Below are 21,760 nucleotides of genomic sequence, written 5' to 3' on the forward strand. Positions count from 1 at the left end.
TGCCCCTGAGCTCACACATATTTCCAATGGTGTCCCCAATTTCAGGGAATCCATGGATTACCTAAGCCAGACCCTCCAGTTCGGCTAAGAAACTCTATATATCAAGTTTTGTATCATATGTATTGCTCTGAACTCAGAAATTTCCCTTCCATTTATGGATTCTATGAATAAAATATCACATGTACAAAAAGACTAAGTCAAAAATTTCAGCTGTGCACAGTGGCTCATGCTTGTAATCCCAGCACTTTGGGTGGCCAAGGGAGGAAGATTGCCTGAGGCCAGCAGTTCAAGACCAGTATAGGCAACATAGCAAGAGCCCATCTCTAAAAATACCAAACCAAACCAAATTAGCCAGGTGTGGTGGCTGGCACCTGTGTTCCAACTACTTGGGAGACTCATGTGACAGGAAGATCACTTGAGCCCAGGAGTTAGAAGCTGCAGTGAGCCATGATCTTGCCCCTGCACTCCAGTCTGGGCAACACAGCAAGATATTGTGTCAAAAAAATTTTTTTAAATAAAAAATAAAAGAGTTACATGACATTCAGAGACCATCCAAAAAACCTGTGGGTTCCCGGCTGGGCTCAGTGGCTCATGCCTGTAATCCCAGCACTTTGGGAGGCCAAAGTGGGTGGATCACTTGAGGTCAGGAGTTTGAGACCAGCCTGGACAACATGGTGAAACCCCATCTCTACTAAAAATACAAAAAATTAGCCAGGCATGGTGGTGGATGCCTGTAATCGCAGCTACTCAGGAGAGGGCGCTGGAGAATCACTTGAACTCATGGTGCGCAGGTTGCAGGGAGCCAAGATCGCACCATTGTGCTCCAGTCTGGGCAACAAGAGCAAAACTCCATCTCAAAAAAAATAACCCGCGAGTGAGTTCCCACACGTTTTCCTAATGGGCTGCTGCTTTCTTAGGAGTCTCTCCCTCATAGAAAAGGCACAAACTGAAAGAGGAAGCAGATCCCATTGCTGTGGAAGTCCCATTGTTAGGAAGCTCTGCTTTTCTGGAGTTCAAATTCGCATTCATGACGCTTTAAACCATCAGAGCTGGGTGGGTCCTCCTACAATAAAATAGTTTGCTCTCTCTCTCCTAGTTAACAGGCTTTCAAATATTAGAAGATCAATGTTCTGACCCCATTAAAATTTCTCTTTTGTGGAATGAAAAGCTCTGATTTAACCCATCTTCAAGCCTGGTTTGCATATTCCTCTCTCTTCCGGCCACCTTGTCTAGACACACTACACTGAGGCTGTGCCCATCGTAAATGATGTTGATATGTTGTCAAAAAATTGGCAAACCAGGCGCGGTGGCTCATGCCTGTAATCCTACCACTTTAAGAAGGAGAGGCAGACAGATCACCAGAGGTCAGAAGTTCGAGACCAGCCTGTCCAACATGTTTAAATTCGTCTCTACTAAAAATACAGAGAAAATGAGCTGGGTGTCGGGGTGCACATCTGTAATCCCAGCTACTTGGGAGGCTGAAGCAGGAGAATTGCTTGAACCTGGAAGGCAGAGGTTGCAGTGAGCCGAGATTGCATCACTGCACTCCAGCCTGGGTGACAGAGCGAGACACCATCGCAAAAAAAAAAAAAAAAAAAAAAAAGGCTAAACAGCCCAGGTTTGGTCTGATATGTTCAGAAAAAAGCAAAACAGTCACCTCTCACCTTTTCTTTTCCCGCAGTGATGCAGTTGAATACAACAATGGCTGTAGGTATGCTGCAGAAATATCATTCAAGTGAAACAGAAGGGCTTTCCTAGCCAGACACAGTGGTCACTCCTGCAATCCCAACACTTTGGTTGGCTAAGGTGGGAGGATTTCTTGCGGCCAGGAGTTCGAGGCTGCAGTGAGCTGTGATCCACCACTGCATTCCAGGCTGGGCATCAGAGTGAGGCCTCTCTCTAAAAAAAAACCCTTCACTCCCCAAAAAAAGGGATTTTCAAATACCAGCCTTTCAGCATGAGGATCACTTGGAGGAACATTAAGACACAGATGCTGGGACCCAGCCCTATTGATTGTAATTCAGAAACTGAGGTGGGGCCTGATTTAGCTCCATCATTGGAATCCATTCCGATTTGAAACTCTCTGGGTTGGACAGTTCAAGAGAGATCCTAAAGAAAGCAAAATCACTATGGACTGAAATGAGCTGACAAGGTTTTCTGAGCGTGGTGAAATATGATCTGGGCCTCACTTGGGAGGGCTGTGGCCAGGCCTTGAGTCCTTGGCTCAGTGGGACCTTCTGAAACAGCCTCCAAGCTGTGCCCCTGCTTCCTTTGCTTTTCGATGACCCCCTCCAGCAGCTTTGGTGCTGATGGGAATAAGTCGACCTGCAGCGGAAGTTCAGCCCAAGTCTCAGACCAGCAGCCTCCCCAAACCTGGCCAGGGTCTGGTCATGCTGCCGTCTCTGTGGTTCTCTGTGGAGTTGTGGTTTCTGTACCTTGAAGAGAACTTCCCCTTCTAGGACCCAGAAACCCAGTGAACCCTCAGGAAAAAAGGGAATGAAATTACTGAAGACAACTCTGTGGCAGGGAGAGGGAAAAGAGGCTCTTTGTTTTTGTTTTTTATTTTTTATTTTTTTATTTTTTTATTTTTTGAGACACAGCTTCACTCTTGTTGCCCAGACTGGATTGTAATGGCTCCATCTTGGCTCACTGCAACCTCTGCCTCCCATGTTCAAGCACTTCTCGTGCCTCCGCCTCCAGAGTAGCTGGGACAATAGGCACACACCACCACACCCAGCTAATTTTTGTATTTGTAGTAGAGATGGGGTTTCACCATGTTGCCCAGGCTGGTCTCGAACTCCTGGCCTCAAGTAATCCACCTGCCTTGGCCTCCCAAAGTGCTGGGACTACAGATGTGGCCCACTGTGCCCAGCCCTCACTGTATGGATTTTCTAAAAAAAAAAAAAAAAGATTACATTTGTCTTACTTGCCAAAAGGGAAATTAACCTTATCTCCTCTCCTTTTTAAAGAGTATTTCCTTGATAAACCTTGTAATATAAATAACTTCTTTTGTGCCTTTGATATGTACCTAAATCTTTTAAAAAGGTAAATGAACTTGCCAACATTACAACCGAGGAATTTTTTTTTTTTTTTTTTTTTGGAGACAGAATCTCGCTGTCACCCAGGCTGGAGTGCAGGGGTATAATCTCGGCTCACTGCAACCTCCACTTTCCGGGTTCAAGCAATTCTCCCATCTCAACCTCCTGAGTAGCTGAGACTACAGGCGTCTGCCACCACGCCTGGCTAATTTTTGTATTTTTAGTAGAGACAGGGTTTCACCTTGTTGGTCTGGCTGGTCTTGAACTCCTGACCTCAGGTGATCCACCAGCCTCGGCCTCCCAATGTGCTGGGATTATGGGCATGAGCCACCATGCCTGGTCACAATCCAGGAATTTTTTTCTTAAGAGCCTAAGAGTCTTGTCTTTGAAATGTAAACCTGGAGGAAAATAGTGTCCCTATCTTCCTGTTGCCTAGGGAGTTTAGCCTAGGCACCTTGAGCTGTTACTACCTGCTTGTCAAGGAGATGTGAGAAGTTTTATTTTTTCATTGGATACAGGTAATTAACTAGCATGGATGGCCACGTTGATTTCCAGGTGAATTTAGGATGAGTGTTTAAGAATGCATAGCAGGCCAGGCGCGGTGGCTCACACCTGTAATCCCAGCACTCTGGGGGAGGCCGAGACGGGCGGATCACTTGAAGCCACACAGAAATCGAAAGAAGGAGTTTGAGTCCAGCCTGGCCAGTATGGCGAAACTCTGTCTCTACTAAAATACAAATATTAGCTGGGCATGATGGCACATGTCTGTAATTCCAGCTACTTGGGAGGCTTAGGCACGAGAATCACTTGAACCCAGGAGGTGGAGGTTACAGTAAGCCAAGAAGATGACACCACTACACTCCAGCCTGGATGACAGAATGAGACCCTGTCTCAAAAAAAACAAAACAAGAAAAACTGCATAGCAAGTCCTTTTGCATGAGGATGAGTTACTATTTATCTTGAGAGCGTGTATGCAATGGATTGTATCTGCCAGGCTATATAGAAAGGACGCTTTGGCCGGGCGCCATAGCTCACGCCTATAATCCCAGCACTTTGGGAGGCCTAGGCGGGCGAATTACGAGGTCAGGATTTCGAGACCATCCTAGCTAACATAACGAAACCCCATCTCTACTAAAAATACAAAAAATTAGCCAGGTGTGGTGGCTCGCGCCTGTAGTCTCCGTTACTTGGGAGGCTGAGGCAGGAGAATCGCTTAAACTGGGGAGGCAGAGGTTGCAGTGAGCCAAGATCGCACCACTGAACTCCAGCCTGGGCGACAGAGCAAGATTTTGTCTCAAAAAAAAAAAAAAAAAAAAGGAGGGTTTATTTCTCTTTGCATCTCATTAATGGATCACCTGTGATGGGCATCACAGTCTGGTTTAATGCTTATTCAATAATAAAATTGTTTTCTTTATTTTCTGAATTTGTGGAGAGAATATTCTAGGTTAACAGAATAATCTATTTATTTACTTACTTATCTTGAGATGGAGTCTTGCTCTGTCTCCCAGGCTGGAGTGCAGTGGCCTGATCTCGGCTCACTGCAATCTCTGCCTCCCAGGTTCAAGTGATTCCCCTGCCTCAGCCTCCCAAGTATCTGGGACTACAGGCACGCACCACCGCACCCAGCTAATTTTTTGTGTTTTAGTAGAGACGGGGTTTCACCATGTTGGCCAGGATGGTCTTGATTTCCTGACCTCATGATCCGCCGGCCTCGGCCTCCCAAAGTGCTGGGATTACAGGCGTGAGCCACTGCACCTGGCCTCAGAAGAATTTATTTTTAGTCTTTTCCTTACCAGTTTTTATGAAACAACTGGGCAAGAACACTGTTAGATTTCACCAAAAAATTGTGATGAATCATTGTCTTTATGATCCCATTTTTGAAAATTGACATTTTAATTGTAAACCAAAAATAAAATTCTAAGCCCCCACAACTGACTCAGTGGACTCCCCTGTTGGCCAACAGGATCCAAAATAAACATGGAAAACTAATTTAGGTCATGATGGGAAGGAGGGGGTTGGACATGCCTTGTCATAATTCCCCTCCCGTCAGAGTTTAGGCACAGCTGACCAACATTATGATCTCTATTAGAATAGAGATATTAGAATAGAGATCATAGGACTGACAAAACAGGCTCTTTTTATCAGTAAGATACCCATCTCCAACCAGACTCTGATATAGCATCACATGACAGATAGCAGTTCCTGAAGTAAATCACAGTATTATACCCCATAACATATTTTCTTTGACAAACTTTAAAATAGTCCTGCAAAGCCATCTCTTTGGGGGAAATTTGCATTCTGTAGAGAATCTCTTTCCCTTACAGAAAAGACTCCAGGTCTTTTCTGGAGAGTCTGACACCTTTTAAGATCCAATAAGAGATATTTATCATCTATTCTCTCTGAAGCCTGTTCTGAGGCTTCACCTACATAACAAGAACCTTGGTTTCCACAATCCCCCTTATCTTAACTCAAACTTTTCTTTTTTTCCCTCCCTCTTTTTCCTTCCTTCCTCTCTCTTTTTCTCTCTCTCTCTTTCTTTTCTTCTCTGTTGCCCAAGCTGGAATGCAGTGGTGCCATCATGGCTCACTGTAGCCTCAACTTCCCAGGCTCAAGCGATCCTCCCCATCTCAGCCTCCTGAGTAGCTGAGTCTACAGGCATGCACCACCACACCTGGATAACTATTTTTTTTTTGTAGAAGTGGGGGTCTCGCTGTGTTGCCCAGGCTGTCCTTGAACTCCTGGCCTCAAGGGACCCTCCCAGCTCACCCTCCCAAAATGCTGGGATTACAGGCATGAGCCACTGCAATGGCCCATTTCTTTATGTAGTCTTCCAGCTGTTCAGCCAACACTTAACTCTGAACGAACTGCCAATCTTTCAATCTACTAGTGACCTGAAAGCCTTTCCTGGCTAACCCAACATATACTTCCCATGTATTGATTTATGTCTTTGCCTGTAACTACTGTCTCCCTAAGATGCATAAAACCAAGCTGTAACCCAATCACTTTGGGCTCATGTTCTCAGGACCCCCTGAGGCTGTGTCACCAGCCATGGTCACTCAAATAGGAGGCCCAGAATAAAACTCTTTACAGACTTTGACTCTTTTTGGTCAACATAACCTAACCGTAAACATAATCCTCCTGGGGAAGGTAAGATCACAGGTATCTCTTCCTCGTTAAGTTTGTGTGTGTATGTCCTTATTTCTCTACAGTTTTTAGGCATTCGCTGTGTGATCTAGAAAAGCTATGGAGTCTCGCTTTGTCGCCAGGATGGAGTGCAGTGGCGTGATCTCGGCTCACTGCAACCTCCACCTCCCAGGTTCAAGTGATTCTCCTGCCTTAGCCTCCCGAGTAGCTGGGATTACAGGCACGCGCCACCACGCCCAGCTAATTTTTGTATTTTTAGTAGAGACAGGGTTTCATCATGTTGGCCAGGATGAGCTCTATCTCTTGACCTCGCGATCTGCCCGCCTTGGCCTCCCAAAGTGCTGCGATTATAGGCTTGAGCCACCGCGCCCAGCTACAAATTCTATTTTCTTTTTGTTCCTTGGAAAGCATTGCTGGGCATTTATCCTGTCCCAGTATTTGAGTGAAACTTCTCAGCATTTCAGAGCAGTGACCATGATACACCCTTTCCTTTCCTTCTCCTTATGGGAAACTCCGTTCTAACCCAGAGGACTTGGGCTCCAGGACCCAGTAACGGAGCCCTGGACTTGACCCTAAAAGGGAGTAAAGACAAAGGTGAAGTTCAGTCCGGGGTTCAGGGCTGCCAAACTCATAGCCTGGAGCTTCTTAACCTTTAGGCGGGGTAGAGACATTTAAGACGGCCCCTAAACTTGGGGAGCGCGTAGGCTCATGGGAAATAGAGTCCGTTACTTGTCCTGGGACCCGCGGTGGGTGTCCCGGGAGGCGGACTTCCGGTGCACTCCTGCGCGTGTGCACCTCTCCCTGCGTGCGTGTTCGCGCGTGCATGTTCGCACATGCGCGCCACCTCCGCACTGCCCTCGCTTCCTGCGCCTCTTCAGGTCATCGCTTGCTCTCGTTCCAGGCTTTGGCCTCTAGTGGACGAGAATCACCGAGTCTGCGGGGCTGGACGCTGACCACCCAGACCAGCACCTAGGCGGGCGGGAGCTGTGCGGCCCAGGGTTCGCGCGGGCCGGGTAGAGGCTCGAGCCGGGACCCCCGAGCGTGAACCCCGGAGCCGGCGGCGCTGGCGCCAGAGGGGCCGGGCGGGAGTTGGTGGCGGAGGCTAAGGGGCGATGGGACCTGGGCCTGGCCCGTGTGTGTCCTCGGCGGCCTGGCGCCAGCCGTCGCTGTACAGTGAGCCCCAGGGAGGCGGATCTGGGCCCTGAGAAGGACACCCGCCTGGATTTGCCCCGTAGGCCCGGCCCGGGCCCCTCGGGAACAGAACAGCCTTGATGAGGTGGACAGGAGGGGACCTCGTGAGCAGACGCGCGCGCCAGCGACAGCAGCCCGTCCCGGCCTCTCGGGAGCCGTGGGGCAGAGGCTGCGGAGCCCCAGGAGGGTAAGTCTTGGGTTTTCGGGCCCGGAGCGAGAAGGGCCTGGGTGAAGTCACCGTGTGTTGGGGACCTTAGAGTGTGGGGTAGAGGGAGGGTCCCGATTGCTTGCCGGAGAGACATGTGTTGGGTTTGAGGGCAGGGTCCGGCTGCACCGAACAGGCGCTGCATGGGAAGATCTGGGAGGACGAGGCTTATGGAGGCGTGGAGGGTGTCACCACCCTCAGCTGCGGACGTCGTCTCCACTCCCCGCTAACCCCTAACAGTCCTTCCTCCTCCTCTCCGTGCTCCAGATTTCGACCGCCTCTAAACGTCCGTCAGCACTTCTATTCTCTCACTTAAGTATCTGCTGATCCCCCCCTTAGATCTGCCCTGGGAGAATCATAGTAATGCAGGAACAGTCTGCAGGGATTCTCTGCTGCTGCCTCAGTTGCTAGGGGAAGAGACTGGGCCTTAGCAGGTGGGTGACTTGACCAGGTCACCGGTTTTGTGGGTAGAGCTGCTCATAGTAGAACTCAGGAGACTTATCTCCCAGGCCAGTGTTCTTTCTCCCGTATCCTAGTTTTCTTAATAGAAGATTATTAGGTGCAGCAATAACCAAGTTCAGTTAGATAATTTAGAAACAAAACCATATTTTATACACATTCATTTCATTTCTGAGAGCTCACATACTCAATTCCTATGGCTTATTTTATTTTAAGCAGTTTAAAGAGACAATAAGAAAATGCGGGCGGGATGCAGTGGCTCACACCTGTAATCCGAGCACTTTGCGGGGCTAGGGCAAGAGTATCCCTTGAGACCAGGAGTTAGAGACCAGCCTAGACAACATGGGGAGACCCTGACTACAAAAAATACAAAAGTCGCCAGGCATGCTGGGATGCATCTGTGGTCCCAGCTACTCAGGAGGCTGAAGTGGGAGGATGGATGGAGCCCAGGAGGTCGAGGCTGCAGAGAGCTGTGAATGCACCACTGCACTCCAGCCTGGGTGGCAGATTGAGACCCTGTCTCAACAAACAAACCACAAAAAACATGAGCCGTATAATGGGAATTTTTTTTCTTTTTGCACCTTGTATTTGATGATGATGGCAGACTATTTGTAAAAGGAGTCGTGTTACCCATGAGAGTCTAACTCATCTAATTACTACCTGATTATCTTAGAGTTACAGGCGCATGCTTCCCCTATCACTCTTTTTTTTTTTTTTTTTTTTTTTTTTTTGAGACAGTGTCTCTCACCCAGTCTGGAATGCAACAGCGTGGTCTCGGCTCACTGCAACTTCCACCTCCCAGGTTCAAAGGATTCTCGTGCCTCAGCCTCCTGAGTAGCTGGGACTACAGGCATGTGACACTATGCCTGGCTAATTTTTTTTGTTATTTTTAAGTAGAGACAGGGTTTTGCCATGTTGGCCCAGGCAGGCGGATCACTTGAGGCCAGAATTTGAGACCAGCCTGGCCAACATGGCGAAACCCTGTATTACTCTTTTAGACCCTTCTGAGTGTTTGCAGGTTGAGTGTTCACAGGGTGTTAGCCTATTGAGCTTTCTTTTGTGGTTCTTATGCAGGTGATTTCTGCCTTTGCAGGCCGGAGACCTCATGACTTCAGTGACCTGCTTCTGCCCCGCTAGGTCTATCAGCCACAGTCTCTGCAAGTTTCCAAGAGCAGCAGAAAATGAACACATTGCAGGTGAGTTTTCCTGCTTGTGTATATGTTCCTCAATTTTATTTTGTGATGCATTTTAAGAGGTTTGTAAGGATTCATACTTTTTTTTTTCTTTTTTTTGAGATGGAGTCTTGCTCTGTTGCCCAGGCTGCAGTGCAGTGGCATGATCTTGCTTCACTGCAACCTCCACCTCCTGGGTTCAAGTGATTCTCCTGCCTCAGCCTCCTGAGTAGCAGGGATTACAGGTGTGCGCCACCATGCCCAGCTAATTTTTTGTATTTTTAGAAGAGATGGGGTTTCACTATGTTGGCCAGGCTGGTCTCAAACTCCTGACCTCAGGTGATCCTCCTGCCTCAGCCTCCCAAAGTGCTGGGATTACAGGCATGAGCCACCGAGCCCAGCCAGGATTCATACTTTAAAATGGGAATGTGGAAATAGACATTATCCTGTAAAATATAGTTAGTGTGGCAGATCAGCACCAAAAATGATTTGTGAAGCTTGTATGTATGGGTAGTATATTTTAAGGCTGTTGAAATTGAGCCGCACCTAGGACTGATATTCTTGGCAGTCATCACAAAAGGAAAATGCCATCTGTATTAGTCCATTCTCACACTGCTATAGAGAAATAACCAAGACTGGGTAATTTATAAAGAAAAGAGGTTTAATTGGCTCACGTCTGCAGGCTCTATCATAGGAAGCGTGGCTGAGGCCTCAGGAAACTTACAGTCAGGTGAAAGGTGAAGGGAAAGTGGGTGCATCTTCCATCACCAGAGCAGGAGGAAGAGGGAACATTGGGGATTACAATTGAACATGAGATTTGGGCGGCGACACACACCGAAACCATATCACCATCCATGACATCGTTTGCATTGATTATAAGGAGAAACCAGTTTTGTTACTTGTGGATTTAAAAGATTTTCTAGGACTTGGAAAAATTTCTTCATTCAAGTTGGTATAATTGTGGATAGCTTTCCTAACAACAACCATTAAATTACTGTAATTTATGGCTTATTCTTGGTGCTTATGTAAGCAGAGGGCCTGCTGCCCAAGGAGAACTTGGTGCATATAATTTTTCCAGGGACGGAAATATCGTGATCCAAGTAAACAATTCTGTTTTTACTGTTGAGTCCTAGATCATGGGGGGAATGAATGACGTGATCATCCGTCAAATATTTGTTCGTCTTTTTGTTCGGGTTGCACAGCAAACAATACAAACAGTTACTCTCTTGTGAAGATTTCCTCATTTCTGTTTCTTATTTCACTTCTCCGTGTTTTCGTTTTGTCCTTTTCACTTTGCTAAGTCAGTCAGTAAAGGTGACCAGTGATTTAATTGCAGTCAAATCCAGCGGGCATTTCCTAGCCCCTTCCTCACAGGACCCTTTGTCTGCCTTTGACATCCATTACTTCCAAACTGATATTTTCTCCATGGAGTCTCTCTTTTCTTGGCTTTTAAAAAGATTCATCTGTAAGTATTTGTTTGTCTTTAAATGGTGAAGTCTGTTTTGTTTTGTTTCTTTTTTTCTTTTTTAGAGATAGGGTCTTGCTCTGTCACCCAGGCTGGAGTGTAGAGACGTGATCACAACTCACTGCAACCTCAATCTCCCGGGCCCACACGATCCTCTTGCCTCAGCCTTCCACGTAGCTGGGACTACAGATGCACGCTGCCACACCTTGCTAATTTTTTTTGTATTTTAGTAGAGACTGGCTTTCACCGTGTCATGCATGTCGAACTCCTGAGCTCAGGCAGTCTGGCCGCCTCGGCGTCCCAAAGTTCTAGGATTACAGGCGTGAGCCACTGCTCCCGGCCTAGAGATGTATTCTCACTGTATTGCTCAGGCTGGTCTCAAACTCCTGGCCTCAAGCAGTCCTTTCACTTTGGCCTCCCAAAGTGGTAGGATTACAGGTGTAAGCCACCACACCTGGCCAGTAAGGAATCTTTTTAAAAGGGGCTAGGAATAACCCATAATACTCTCTTCCTTAATACACGTGGCAGTTGCGTTAAATCTTTTAATAGTTCTGATAGTATGTCTCCTGCATGCTCATTGTTTTGAAGAAACTGGGTTGGTTATCCTCAGTTTGGATTGTGTTACCCTTGTTTCACCTTTAGCACATTTTAAAAAAATATCTTGTATGCCTTGGTAAAATTGGTAGTTTGATCTGGAAGTCTAATAAGGTTTATGTTCAGTTCTTTTCACACAACTATACCATACGTGGCATTTGTCTACTTCTGGAGGCACGTGTTACCTTTTTTGTTTTTGTGAAGTTAAGAACTATTGACTGTTGATTATTGCTGTGATTTACTATTGCTGTGATTTCCCTTCATTAGGGGAGGCAAACTGGTGATCTGCTAATTCTACCATTTCTTCTTTAATTACTAGCCAAAATACTTTTCTTTTCTTTTTTTGGAGACAGAGTCTCACTCTGTCGCCCAGGCTGGCACGTTTATGGCTGACTGCAGCCTCAAACTCCTGTGCTCAAGTGATCCTCCCACTTCAGCCTCCCAAGTAGCTGGGAGTATAGTCATATGCCACAATGCCCTGTGGATTTCTTAATTTTTAGTAGAGACAGGTTTCTCTATGTTGCCCAGGCTGGTCTTGAACTGGGCTCAAGTGATCCTCTTCTTTAACCTCCCAGTGTTGGGATTATAGGCATGAGCCACCACGGCTGGCCTAGAATACTTTTCTAAAGATAAATTTCTATTCTCTATTTGTTTATATAATTCATGCAGGAAAGACAGTTTCTAAAATATTGAGTAGGCTTTTAAGCAGGAGGGTATTTTGTTTTGTTACCATCATGAGCTCACGGGTTTAAACAGATAGTAAATATTTCAGTACATAGAAGTTGTGATTCTTTTTGAAAATTAAGTGATTCCATCTTTGGCCAGACGGAATCCCTTTAAGTTGGTTTCTGAGTCGTTTTGAAATATATTTGATATATATGATAGCAAATATATACATATAATATATGTTTGATAGCAAATATATACATATATATTTGATAGCATTATTTTCTATTTAGCATTTTATTTTGAAATCATTTCAGATTTTCAGAAAAATTGCAAGGATTTTACAAAGAAATCCCAGATACTTCCTTTTGTTCAGATACTTCATTCTTAACATTTTCCCACATTAATCATTTATATGCCTATATACGTATGTGTATATATATATTTATATATATATTTTTTTCTGAACTATTTGAGAGTGGGTATAACGTGTCATGCCTCTTTACCCTATAAAGTTTTAGATTATAGCTCATAAAATCAAGAATATTCTATTAAATATCCATAGCACAGTAATTGAATTCAGGAAATTTATCGATTTAATACTTTTATCTAAACTATAGTTCATTTTCCAGTTTTACCAATTTCCCAATAATTTCCTTTATAGCAATTTTTAATTTTTGGTAGAAGATTCAGTCTAGGACTGTCAATTGCCTTTAGTTTTCATGCTTTTTAAGTCTGTTTAATACGGATTTGTTCCGCAGTGCCATTATAACATTTGAAGAATACAGGCCAGTGATTTTATAGAAGTCTTTAAATTTAGTTTTCCCTGATGTTTCTTCTTGATTAGATTTAGACTGTGAATTTTTGTCTGGAATGCTACATGGAACCTCTTAAATTTATGGCTCAGAACAGGATCTGTCTTGGGAAAATTCTGTGCATGCCTGAGAAGATGGCTTGTTCTGCTCTGGTTGGGTGGAGTGTTTGATAAATGTTAATGAGATCAAGTTGGTTGGTTGTGTTGTTCAGGTGTACTATATCCTTGTTGATTGTGTGCCCACTTGTATCAATTGTGGGGGAGAGGGGATTGAAATCTGCTGCAGTTGTGGTTCTGTTTCTCTTTGCAATTTTACCACTTTTTGCTTTATGTGTTATGTTAGATACATAAATGTTCAAGGTTATTACGTCCTGTTGATTAATTAACCACTTTGTAAAATGGCCTTCCTTATCCCTGCTAATATTCCAGGCTATGAAATGTACTTTGTTATTTATGTAGCATTCTTATGAGTAATACATGCATGGTATATCTTATTCCATCCTTTTACTTTTAACCTATTTGCATCTTTATATCTAAAGTATTATTTCTTACAGGCAGCAAAATTTGGATCTTGCTTGTTTTCATCAGTCTATTTCTGTCTCATAATTGGGGATGTATAAGCCGTTTACATGTAATGTGATTATTGATAAAACGAGTTAGGTTATAGTCCGTTGTCTTTGCTTTCTTTTAGTCTCTTCTTTGTTTCTTTTTAAAATGTCTCTGTTTGTCTTCCTTCCTTTTGATTAGTTGAGAATTTTTTATGATTCTACTTTATATCTTTTGTTGGCTTTTTAGCTATCACACTGTTTTGTTATTTTAGTGAGTTAGAATTTATAGTATGCAACTTTAATTGTCATAGTTTATTCTTAAGTAATATCCATTTTTCTTAGAATAAGAGAAGCTTACAATAGGACACTTCCATTTCTCTCCTCTTGGTCTTTACACCATTGTTCATTTTATTTTTACAGGTGGTATCAGTGCCACACACTATCTATTACGTTGTTGTTAATTAAACTGTATTTATTTATTTATTTATTTTGAGACAGAGTCTCACTCTGTCCCCCAGGCTGGAGTGCAGGGGTGCTATCTTGGCCCACTGCAACCTCTGCCTCCCTGGTTCAAGTGATTCTCCTGCCTCAGCCTCCTGGGTAGCTGGGATTACAGACACCCACCATCACGCCTGGCTAATTTTTGTATTTTTAGTAGAGACGAGGTTTTGCCATGTTGGCCAGGCTGGTTTCGAACTCCTGACCTCAGGTCACCCATCTGCCTCAGCCGGCCAAAGTGCTGGGATTACAAGTGTGAGCCACCACACTTGGCCCAGGTATCTTTTAAAGAGATTTAAGTAATGAGAGAAAATACACAGTTACCATTTCTGGTACTCTTCATTCCTTTGTGTAAATCTAAATTTTTATTTGCTGTCATTTTACTTCTGCCTGAAGGACTTTCTTTAACATTTCTTCTAGTTGATGATGAATTATTATATGTCCGCAAATGTCTTCATTGTGTCTTTGCTTTTAAAGGTGTTTTTGCTGGATTTTTCTCCACAGTGCTTTAAATATGTTTCTCTGTTGTCTTCCTGCTTACATTTTTTTCTAAGAGACATCTGATCTCATACTCATGTTTGTTCCCCTATATATAACATGTCTTTTTTCTTCCCCCCTTATTGTTTTAAACTTTTTATCACTAGTTTTCGACAATTTGATTGCAATATGTCATGGTATCTTTTTTTCATGTTTCTGTTTTGGGGATCATTGAACTTCTTGGATCTTGGGTTTGTGGTGTCATCACTTGGGGAACATTTTTATCATTATCTCTTCAAGTACCCGCCACCTCCCCTCCATTGATTCTCGTTGCCTGTATATTAGGCCACTTGAAATTTTCCTACAACATGCTGTTGCTCTTTATTTGCTTTTAATTCTTTTTTCTCTGTTTCATTTTATGTAACTTCTGTTGCTATCTTTATATTCACTAATCTCTTTTTTCCACGATGCTGTTCATCTTTTCCAGTATAATTTTCATCTCAGATATTGTACTATCTGTAGAAGGTTAGCGTGGGTCTTTTTTACATCTTGCCTGTCTTGATTTTTTTGAACATTTGGAATAGAACGATGAACTCTCTCAGTGCTCTGTGCCGGTTGTGAACTCTGTGTCAATTCTGGGCCAGTTTTGATGGACCGATTCTTTTCTTCCTTATGGGTTGTAATTTCCTGCCCATTTTCCCATCCCACAACTCTTTCTCGTCACATCTGCCTCGGTTCTTCTTCCCTGCTCCATGGCCTGGAAACGCTCAAGGCAGAAGTTGATTGGTTCACCTTGTTTATTTCCCATCACTCACAGATAACTCTACTGCCTGATAATCAGTGCCTTGAAAACCATTGCTTCAGCCCAGGCGTGGTGGCTCATACCTGTAATCACAGCAACAACAACAACAAGGCTAAGGCGGGCGGATCACGAAGTCAGGAGTTCAAGACCAGCCTCGCCAACATGGTGAAACCCCATCTCTACTAAAAATATAAAAATTAGCCGGGCATGCTGGTGCACGCCTGTAATCCCAGCTCCTCGGGAGGCTGAGGCAGAAGAATTGCTGGAACCCGGGAGACAGAGGTTGCAGTGAGCCGAGATTGTGCCATTGCACTCCAGCCTGGAAGACAAGAGCGAGACTTCATCTCAAAAAACAAAAAACAAAAACAAAAACAAAAAAACAAATCATTGCTTCATATATGTTCTTGTTTTATTTTTCTTTCTGTTTTTGATTTTGTTGTTCTTTGGTGTGTGCTGTTTCAGGTTGGAGGGTATATCCAGTACTTGTTAATTTATCACACCTGAGGGCAGAAGTCCTCATGTCTCTATGTTTTTTCTAATATATATATTTTTTTCTTTGTAGAGACAGGGTCTTGCTATGTTGCCAAGGCTGGTCTCAAGCTCCTGGCCTCAAGCAATCCTTCTGCCTCAGCTTTCCAGAGTGCTGGGATTACAGGCATGAGCCACCACACCTGGCCTGGATCCAGTTTTATCCATGTCCAAATTTTTTTTTCCCTGAGCTGTTTTTGATTTTCTTCCACCTCATATGAACTGTAGTGTCAGCTTATCTAGTTCCAGGAAAAAGCTTTTTGGTATTTTTATTGGGATTGCATATTTATAAAGTAATTTAGGGAAACTGGTATCTCTGTATTATTAAGTTGACCTTAATACTACAACTAATTTTGTTGTTGTTTTTGGATTTTTAGTAGAGATGGGGTTTCACCATGTTGACCAGGCTGGTCTTGAACTCCTGACCTCAGGTGATCTGCCTGCCTCGGCCTTCCAAAGTGTTGGGATTACAGGCGTGAGCCACCATGCCCAAGCAGTTTTACTTTTTCTTAGTTATATTCCTCTAATTGTTTTCTCTTCTCTAATTGTAGATAATGAGCATTTTATTAATACCTTGTTCTTGATCTTAGTGGGAAGATACGTAGTTTTTCCCTGTTAAGTAAAATCCTGACTTTCGGACTGAGAAGACTGAGGCATAAGTGTGTGTGTGTGTGTGTGTGTGTATACATACATTCAAACTGTATATATGTGCTTGTGTGTAATTGAAATACATATGTCACATATCATATGTACTATGGTATATTAGGGTGTAATATTTATATTTGTGTATATAATATTGATGTTAATGAAGTATCCATCAGTTTCTATTTTCTTTAGTTTGTTTTTTTAAATCAGCTTTTTCTGTCAAGCTTTTTCAAGTATCTTCATGGATACAAGATTTTTCTTCTTTGCTGTGTTATAGTGGCTTATCATATTAATAGATTTCCAAATATTAAACTAGTCTATATTATTGGAATAAGTCCTATTTGTCTGTTGTATATTATGTTTTTAATCTGGTACTGGATTTTGTTTGGTTATGTTTCATTTTGGGTATTTGTATTGATGTAAGTGGTATTGACATGTAATTTTATGTTATTTATTGGTTGATCAGTCTTCTAACCCCTACCACCTCCTTGCCTTCTGGACTAACTTAACCCAGAAAGTTATTACTCTCTCTCGGTGATTTTATCAGCTCCTGTGGCCTGCCTGTGGATAAGCTTGGATGTTCTGCTTTAGTTTCTCAGCCCACCAGCCTAGCGGCTCTGCCTCTGCTATCTCTTGGGATCTACATGGTCCTAGCTGTATCACTGGGTTTGAACCCCTTGTTGATATGTTCTTTATAAATAACAGCATAATGCAACGTGCTTACTGGGCACTTCCTTTTTCTAAACTGCAAGTTTGGGTGGGGCATGCTGGCTCAAGCCTGTAATCCCAATACTTTGGGAGGCCAAGGCAGGTGGATTGCTGGAGCCCAGGAGCTTTGCATTTTTCTTTCTTTTTTTTTTTTGAGACAAGGTCTCGCTCTGTTGCCTAGGCTGGAGTGCAGTGTTGCATTCACAGCTCACTGTAGCCTTGACCTCCCAGGCTCAAGCCATCCTCCTGCCTTAGCCTCCCAAGTAGCTGGAACTACAGGCATGTGCCGTGATGCCCAGCCAATTTTTAAAAATTTTTTTATTTTTAGCAGAGATAAGGTTCTTACTATGTTGCCCAACCTGGTCTCGAACTCCTGAGCTCAAACGATCTTCCCATCTCGGCCTCCCAAAGTGCTAGGATTATAGGCATGAGCCACCATGCCCAGTCCCAACCTCTTAAAAATTGAAGCTGCTTCATGTTTGCCATTGGTACTTTTACACCTCATCATATTCTTTCTCCCCTTCATCCCATAGAATACACAATTCATCTTTAAGTACTTCAAGTTAACTGAGTCTGTGAAGCCTAATCTGATGGCATAAAGTTAAAATAATTTGATCCTCTTTCGTTAAATCATTCTGCACCTTGTCTGCATTACTCTAATAACAGCTTTGGGCATTCATTCATTTAACGAATATTTATTGCTGTGAGATTGAGATGTTTGAGATAAAATCAGTCATGCAGATAGCCAGAGGCCACTGGCTATGAGAATAAAAGAGCCAAAAGAACAAGGAGCTGAAACTAGGTGAGAGCCCCAGAGCAGTGAGTTAGGAAGAAGAAGACCAGGAACTGAGTGGTGGGCACTCCAACATGAAGAGGTCCCAGAGAAGGGGAGGGCCTGGCAGCAAAGAAGACTAAAAGAAGTGACAAGGAGTAAAATGCTTGTGTTTGTTTACATGTTTATCTCCTTATTAGGTTGTCTGCTTTCTGAGAGCAGGCATGGTGTTTCACTCATCTCATATCCCCAAAACTCAGTTGAGTTGCAAAATAGGAGCTCAGTTGTGTTTTGGGTTTTTATTTTTGTATATATATAAAGGACCCCAAAGGATATGTGTTTCCAATATGATTTCCCTTCCATAATCTGTAACATAAAATAAGGTATACAATGTTCATGGTTAACTTCACCAGTGAGCTTTGTAAAATGTTATCCCCCTATCCCTTTTCCATATCTCGCAATTCTGATCATGTTGCCATTACAGGGGCCAGTGTCATTCAAAGATGTGGCTGTGGATTTCACCCAGGAGGAGTGGCGGCAACTGGACCCTGATGAGAAGATAACATACGGGGGTGTGATGTTGGAGAACTACAGCCATCTAGTTTCCTTGGGTGAGGATAGCTTGCTTTCTGAATGCTCTCAGTTGAATGGGGTTTTATGCTTGAGTTTGAAGAAATAAGTGACAACACCATTTAATTCCTTGTGGGCACTAGCTGCAGTGTTTATATTATTCTTCATTGAAAGGTTCTAACTTTGATAAGGTAAAAAATGGAGCATTTCTGTTATGCAGCTTATGAGGTGGCAACATCTTGTACTTTGGAGATTCTGAAGCCGAGCAACTTGCCCAAGTCCTTCTTCTTTTCCCATTAACAAGATATGATATCACCAAGCCAAACGTCATCATTAAGTTGGAGCAGGGAGAGGAGCTGTGGATAACGGGAGGTGAATTTCCATGTCAACATAGTCCAGGTAAGTTAGTAGAGTATCAAATGTTAAAAAATGCTCATCCCAGACCTTTGGGAGTGACTAAAGAGTTGTTTATATGTATTCGGTACCCTCAGTAACACCTCCCAACCCCCAAATATCACTTTCCTTCCCGCACACGTACATGAACTCTTTTGTTTATTTTATATTTGATTTACATTGGTAGGGATTTTTTCATTCTAACCTATACTGGGGACCCATTCACTTCCTCTTCCTCCAGCATTATCAGTCACTTATTTACTCCCTCGCCATTAGAGAATTGTTGTGGGCTGTTTGTTTGTTTTTTTGTTTGGTTTTTGGAGACGGAGTCTTGTTCTGTCACCCAGGCTGGTGTGCACTGGTATGATCTCAGCTCACTGCAACCATCACCTCCCAGGTTCAAGCGATTCTCCTTCCTCAGCCTCCTGAGTAGCTGGGATTTCAGGCACATGCCACCAAGCCTGGCTAATTTTTGTATTTTTAGTAGAGACAGGGTTTCACCATGTTGGCCATGCTGGTCTTGAACTCCTGGCCTCAAGTGATCCACCCACCTCAGCCTCCCCAGGTGCTGAGATTACAGTCCTGAGCCACTGCTCCTGGCCTTACAGAATTGTTTCATTTTGGGGCATTCAGAAGTCTGACATAAAAATTAACTTGAGACTTTTATGTTCATTCTTTTTATCTTCCATTTTCTTTCCTTCCTTGCTTTAAAAATACCTTGGACTTATTTTCTGCCCTCGATTTTATTTATTTCTTTAGGCATTCAGATACCAAAACCTCATCCTCCACCTGTGCTTGTGAATTGAGTCACAGCTTGTGGTGTACCTTATTTCCCCAAGTCCATGCTCAGTTGATGTGATGATGTAGCGCTCCCTCAGCTTTCCCCTCTTTCCCCAATGCTCATTTGTGACCTGTCTGTGTGTTCATTTCCCCTTCCCCATAACTGGAATCATGCTCTGTCCATAGTAGACATTCAGGAAGTGTGAATTTCACAAGTGAATGTCGGTTCCTTTTCTTGCCTTTTCAGGAGTGTCCTCTTAGAACCCATTTTCCACTTTTTTGGTTTTCTTTGTATCCCATAAAAGAGTTTATCTAATCTCAACTTCTAAGACCTTTTTTCCTGTGTATATTTGCAGCTTGCCTCCAAATTGATATGTCTGACACTTTTAACCTAGTTGAATATTTTACTTGACAATATAGCAGTACCAGTGAGATAGTTCACTTCCTTCTTTCTCAGAATGTCTGATGATAAACTGTGCACATTCCAAAATCATGAATTCTGTCTACCTTCCTCACCTCCCACTATTTGATTGTGCTAGTCTTCTCTCCATGGTTTGTGTTCTTTGTCTTCTGTGAAATGCCTTGCAGATCGTCAGCACATTCTGTTTCTTTTGACATTAGTGTTCAGTATTCTCCCATACCTGGATTACAGTGGATCCATCTTCCATTCAAATGATCATTGTCCTTTTCCTTCATCTGCATTTTACTTGCTGAGATAATACATATTTTCCCTTCCTTTCTTCCTCTCTTCCCTCCCTCCCTTCCTCCCTCCCTCCCTTCCTTCCTTCCTTCCATTTTGAGATAGTGTCTTGCTCTTGTCGCCCAGGCTGGAGTGCAATGGCATGATCTCGGCTCACTGCAGCCTCCCCCTCCCAGGTTCAAGCGATTCTCCTGCCTCAGCCTCCCAAAGTAGCTGGGATTACAGGTGCACACCACCATGCCTGGCTAATTTTTATATTTTTAGTAGAGACGGGGTTTCACCATATTGGTCAGGCTGGTCTCTAACTCCTGACCTTGTGATCCACCTGCCTCGGCCTCTCAAAGTGCTAGGATTACAGGCCTGAGCCACTGTGCCCAGCCTACTTATTTATTGAGACAGAGTCTCACTCTGTCACTGAGGCTGGAGTGCAGTGGCACAATCTTGGCTCACGATAACCTCTGCCTCCCAGGTTCAAGTGATTCTTGTGCCTCAGCCTCCCGAGTAGCTGAGATTACAGGCATGCACCATCATGCCCGGCCTATTTTTGTATTTTTAGTAGAGACGGGGTTTCAGTCTGTTGGCCAGGAGTTCTCTGTTGAACTCTTGGCCTTGTGATCTGCCCACCTCAGCTTCCCAAAGTGCTGGGATTACAGGCGTGAGCCACTGCACCCAGCCCCCTTCATTTAATTTTAAATTGTGGTTAAAAAAACACGTAACATGGCCAGGCATGGTGGCTCATGCCTGTAATCCCAGCACTTTGGGAGGCTGAGGCGGGTGGATCACGAGGTCAGGAGATCGAGACCATCCTGGCAAACACGGTGAAACCCCGTCTCTACTAAAAATACAAAAAAATTAGCCGGGCATGGTGGCGGGCGCCTGCAGTCCCAGCTACTTGGGAGGCTGAGGCAAGAGAATGGCCTGAACCCGGGAGGCAGAGCTTGCAGCGAGCGGAGATCACACCACTGCACTCCAGCCTGGGCGACAGAGCCAGACTCCATCTCAAAAAACAAAAACGTAACATACAATTTACCGTCTTAACCATCTTTAAGTGTACGGTAATGTTAACTGTATTTGCATTGTTGAGCAATAAACTTTAGCGTTGTGCGTTGTGTGTCGGGTTTTGTCAAGCACGTGACAGCGCGTAGTAGGTGTGGAGTGTGGCTCGTCAGCAAGCGCTCTGGCAGGTCGTGCTTTCGCCATCTTCATCCCTACTTACTGTGCTCCCGCTCCCTTGGGTCCCAGGATCCCACTCCTTCGATGAAACTCAGTCTTCCATCTCTGCCTGGTGCTTCTGCCCTGGTTTCTGCTCAACTCGGCGCCGTGTCTCTGTTCCCCAAAGTTCTGTTTCTGTTCTGTGCTGCCCCCTCCCCCTGCCCCTGTTTTGTCTTTTTTAAGAGACAAGGTCTCGGCCGGGCATGGTGGCTCACACCTGTAATCCCAGCACTTGGGGAGGCTGAGGCGGGTGGATCACTGGAGGTCAGGAGTTCCAGACCAACCTGGCCAACAGAATGAGACTACTAAAAATACAAAAATTACCGGGGCGTGGTGACACGCGCCTGTAGTCCCAGATACTTGAAGGCTGAGGCACAAG

The 21,760-nt window shown here is 44.1% G+C and overlaps 1 protein-coding gene across 11 annotated transcripts in view; it reads left to right on the plus strand.

Moving 5' to 3' along the window:
- Nucleotides 1–21,760, plus strand: part of LOC750858 (putative postmeiotic segregation increased 2-like protein 3) — an 82,296-nt gene that overhangs the window by 34,872 nt on the left and 25,664 nt on the right. For 2 of the 11 annotated variants that reach the window (XM_063814456.1, XM_063814458.1), the window contains 3 exons: nucleotides 7,084–7,560; nucleotides 9,112–9,233; nucleotides 18,211–18,337. Coding sequence is in view for 1 of the 11 variants with exons in the window: in XM_054655716.2 (XP_054511691.1) it covers nucleotides 18,211–18,337; nucleotides 18,517–18,596 (207 nt within the window). In the remaining 10 variants the exon portion in view is untranslated. Of the gene's footprint in view, nucleotides 1–1,681; nucleotides 6,130–7,083; nucleotides 7,561–9,111; nucleotides 9,234–10,739; nucleotides 12,124–13,302; nucleotides 13,751–15,088; nucleotides 16,583–18,210; nucleotides 18,338–18,516; nucleotides 18,696–21,760 lie in introns of those variants that run through there. The other 9 variants (XM_054655728.2, XM_054655734.2, XM_063814459.1 and 6 more) reach the window with 8 other exon arrangements.

The sequence above is a fragment of the Pan troglodytes genome, chromosome 6 (assembly GCF_028858775.2).
Source record: "Pan troglodytes isolate AG18354 chromosome 6, NHGRI_mPanTro3-v2.0_pri, whole genome shotgun sequence".
Taxonomy (NCBI): domain Eukaryota; kingdom Metazoa; phylum Chordata; class Mammalia; order Primates; family Hominidae; genus Pan; species Pan troglodytes.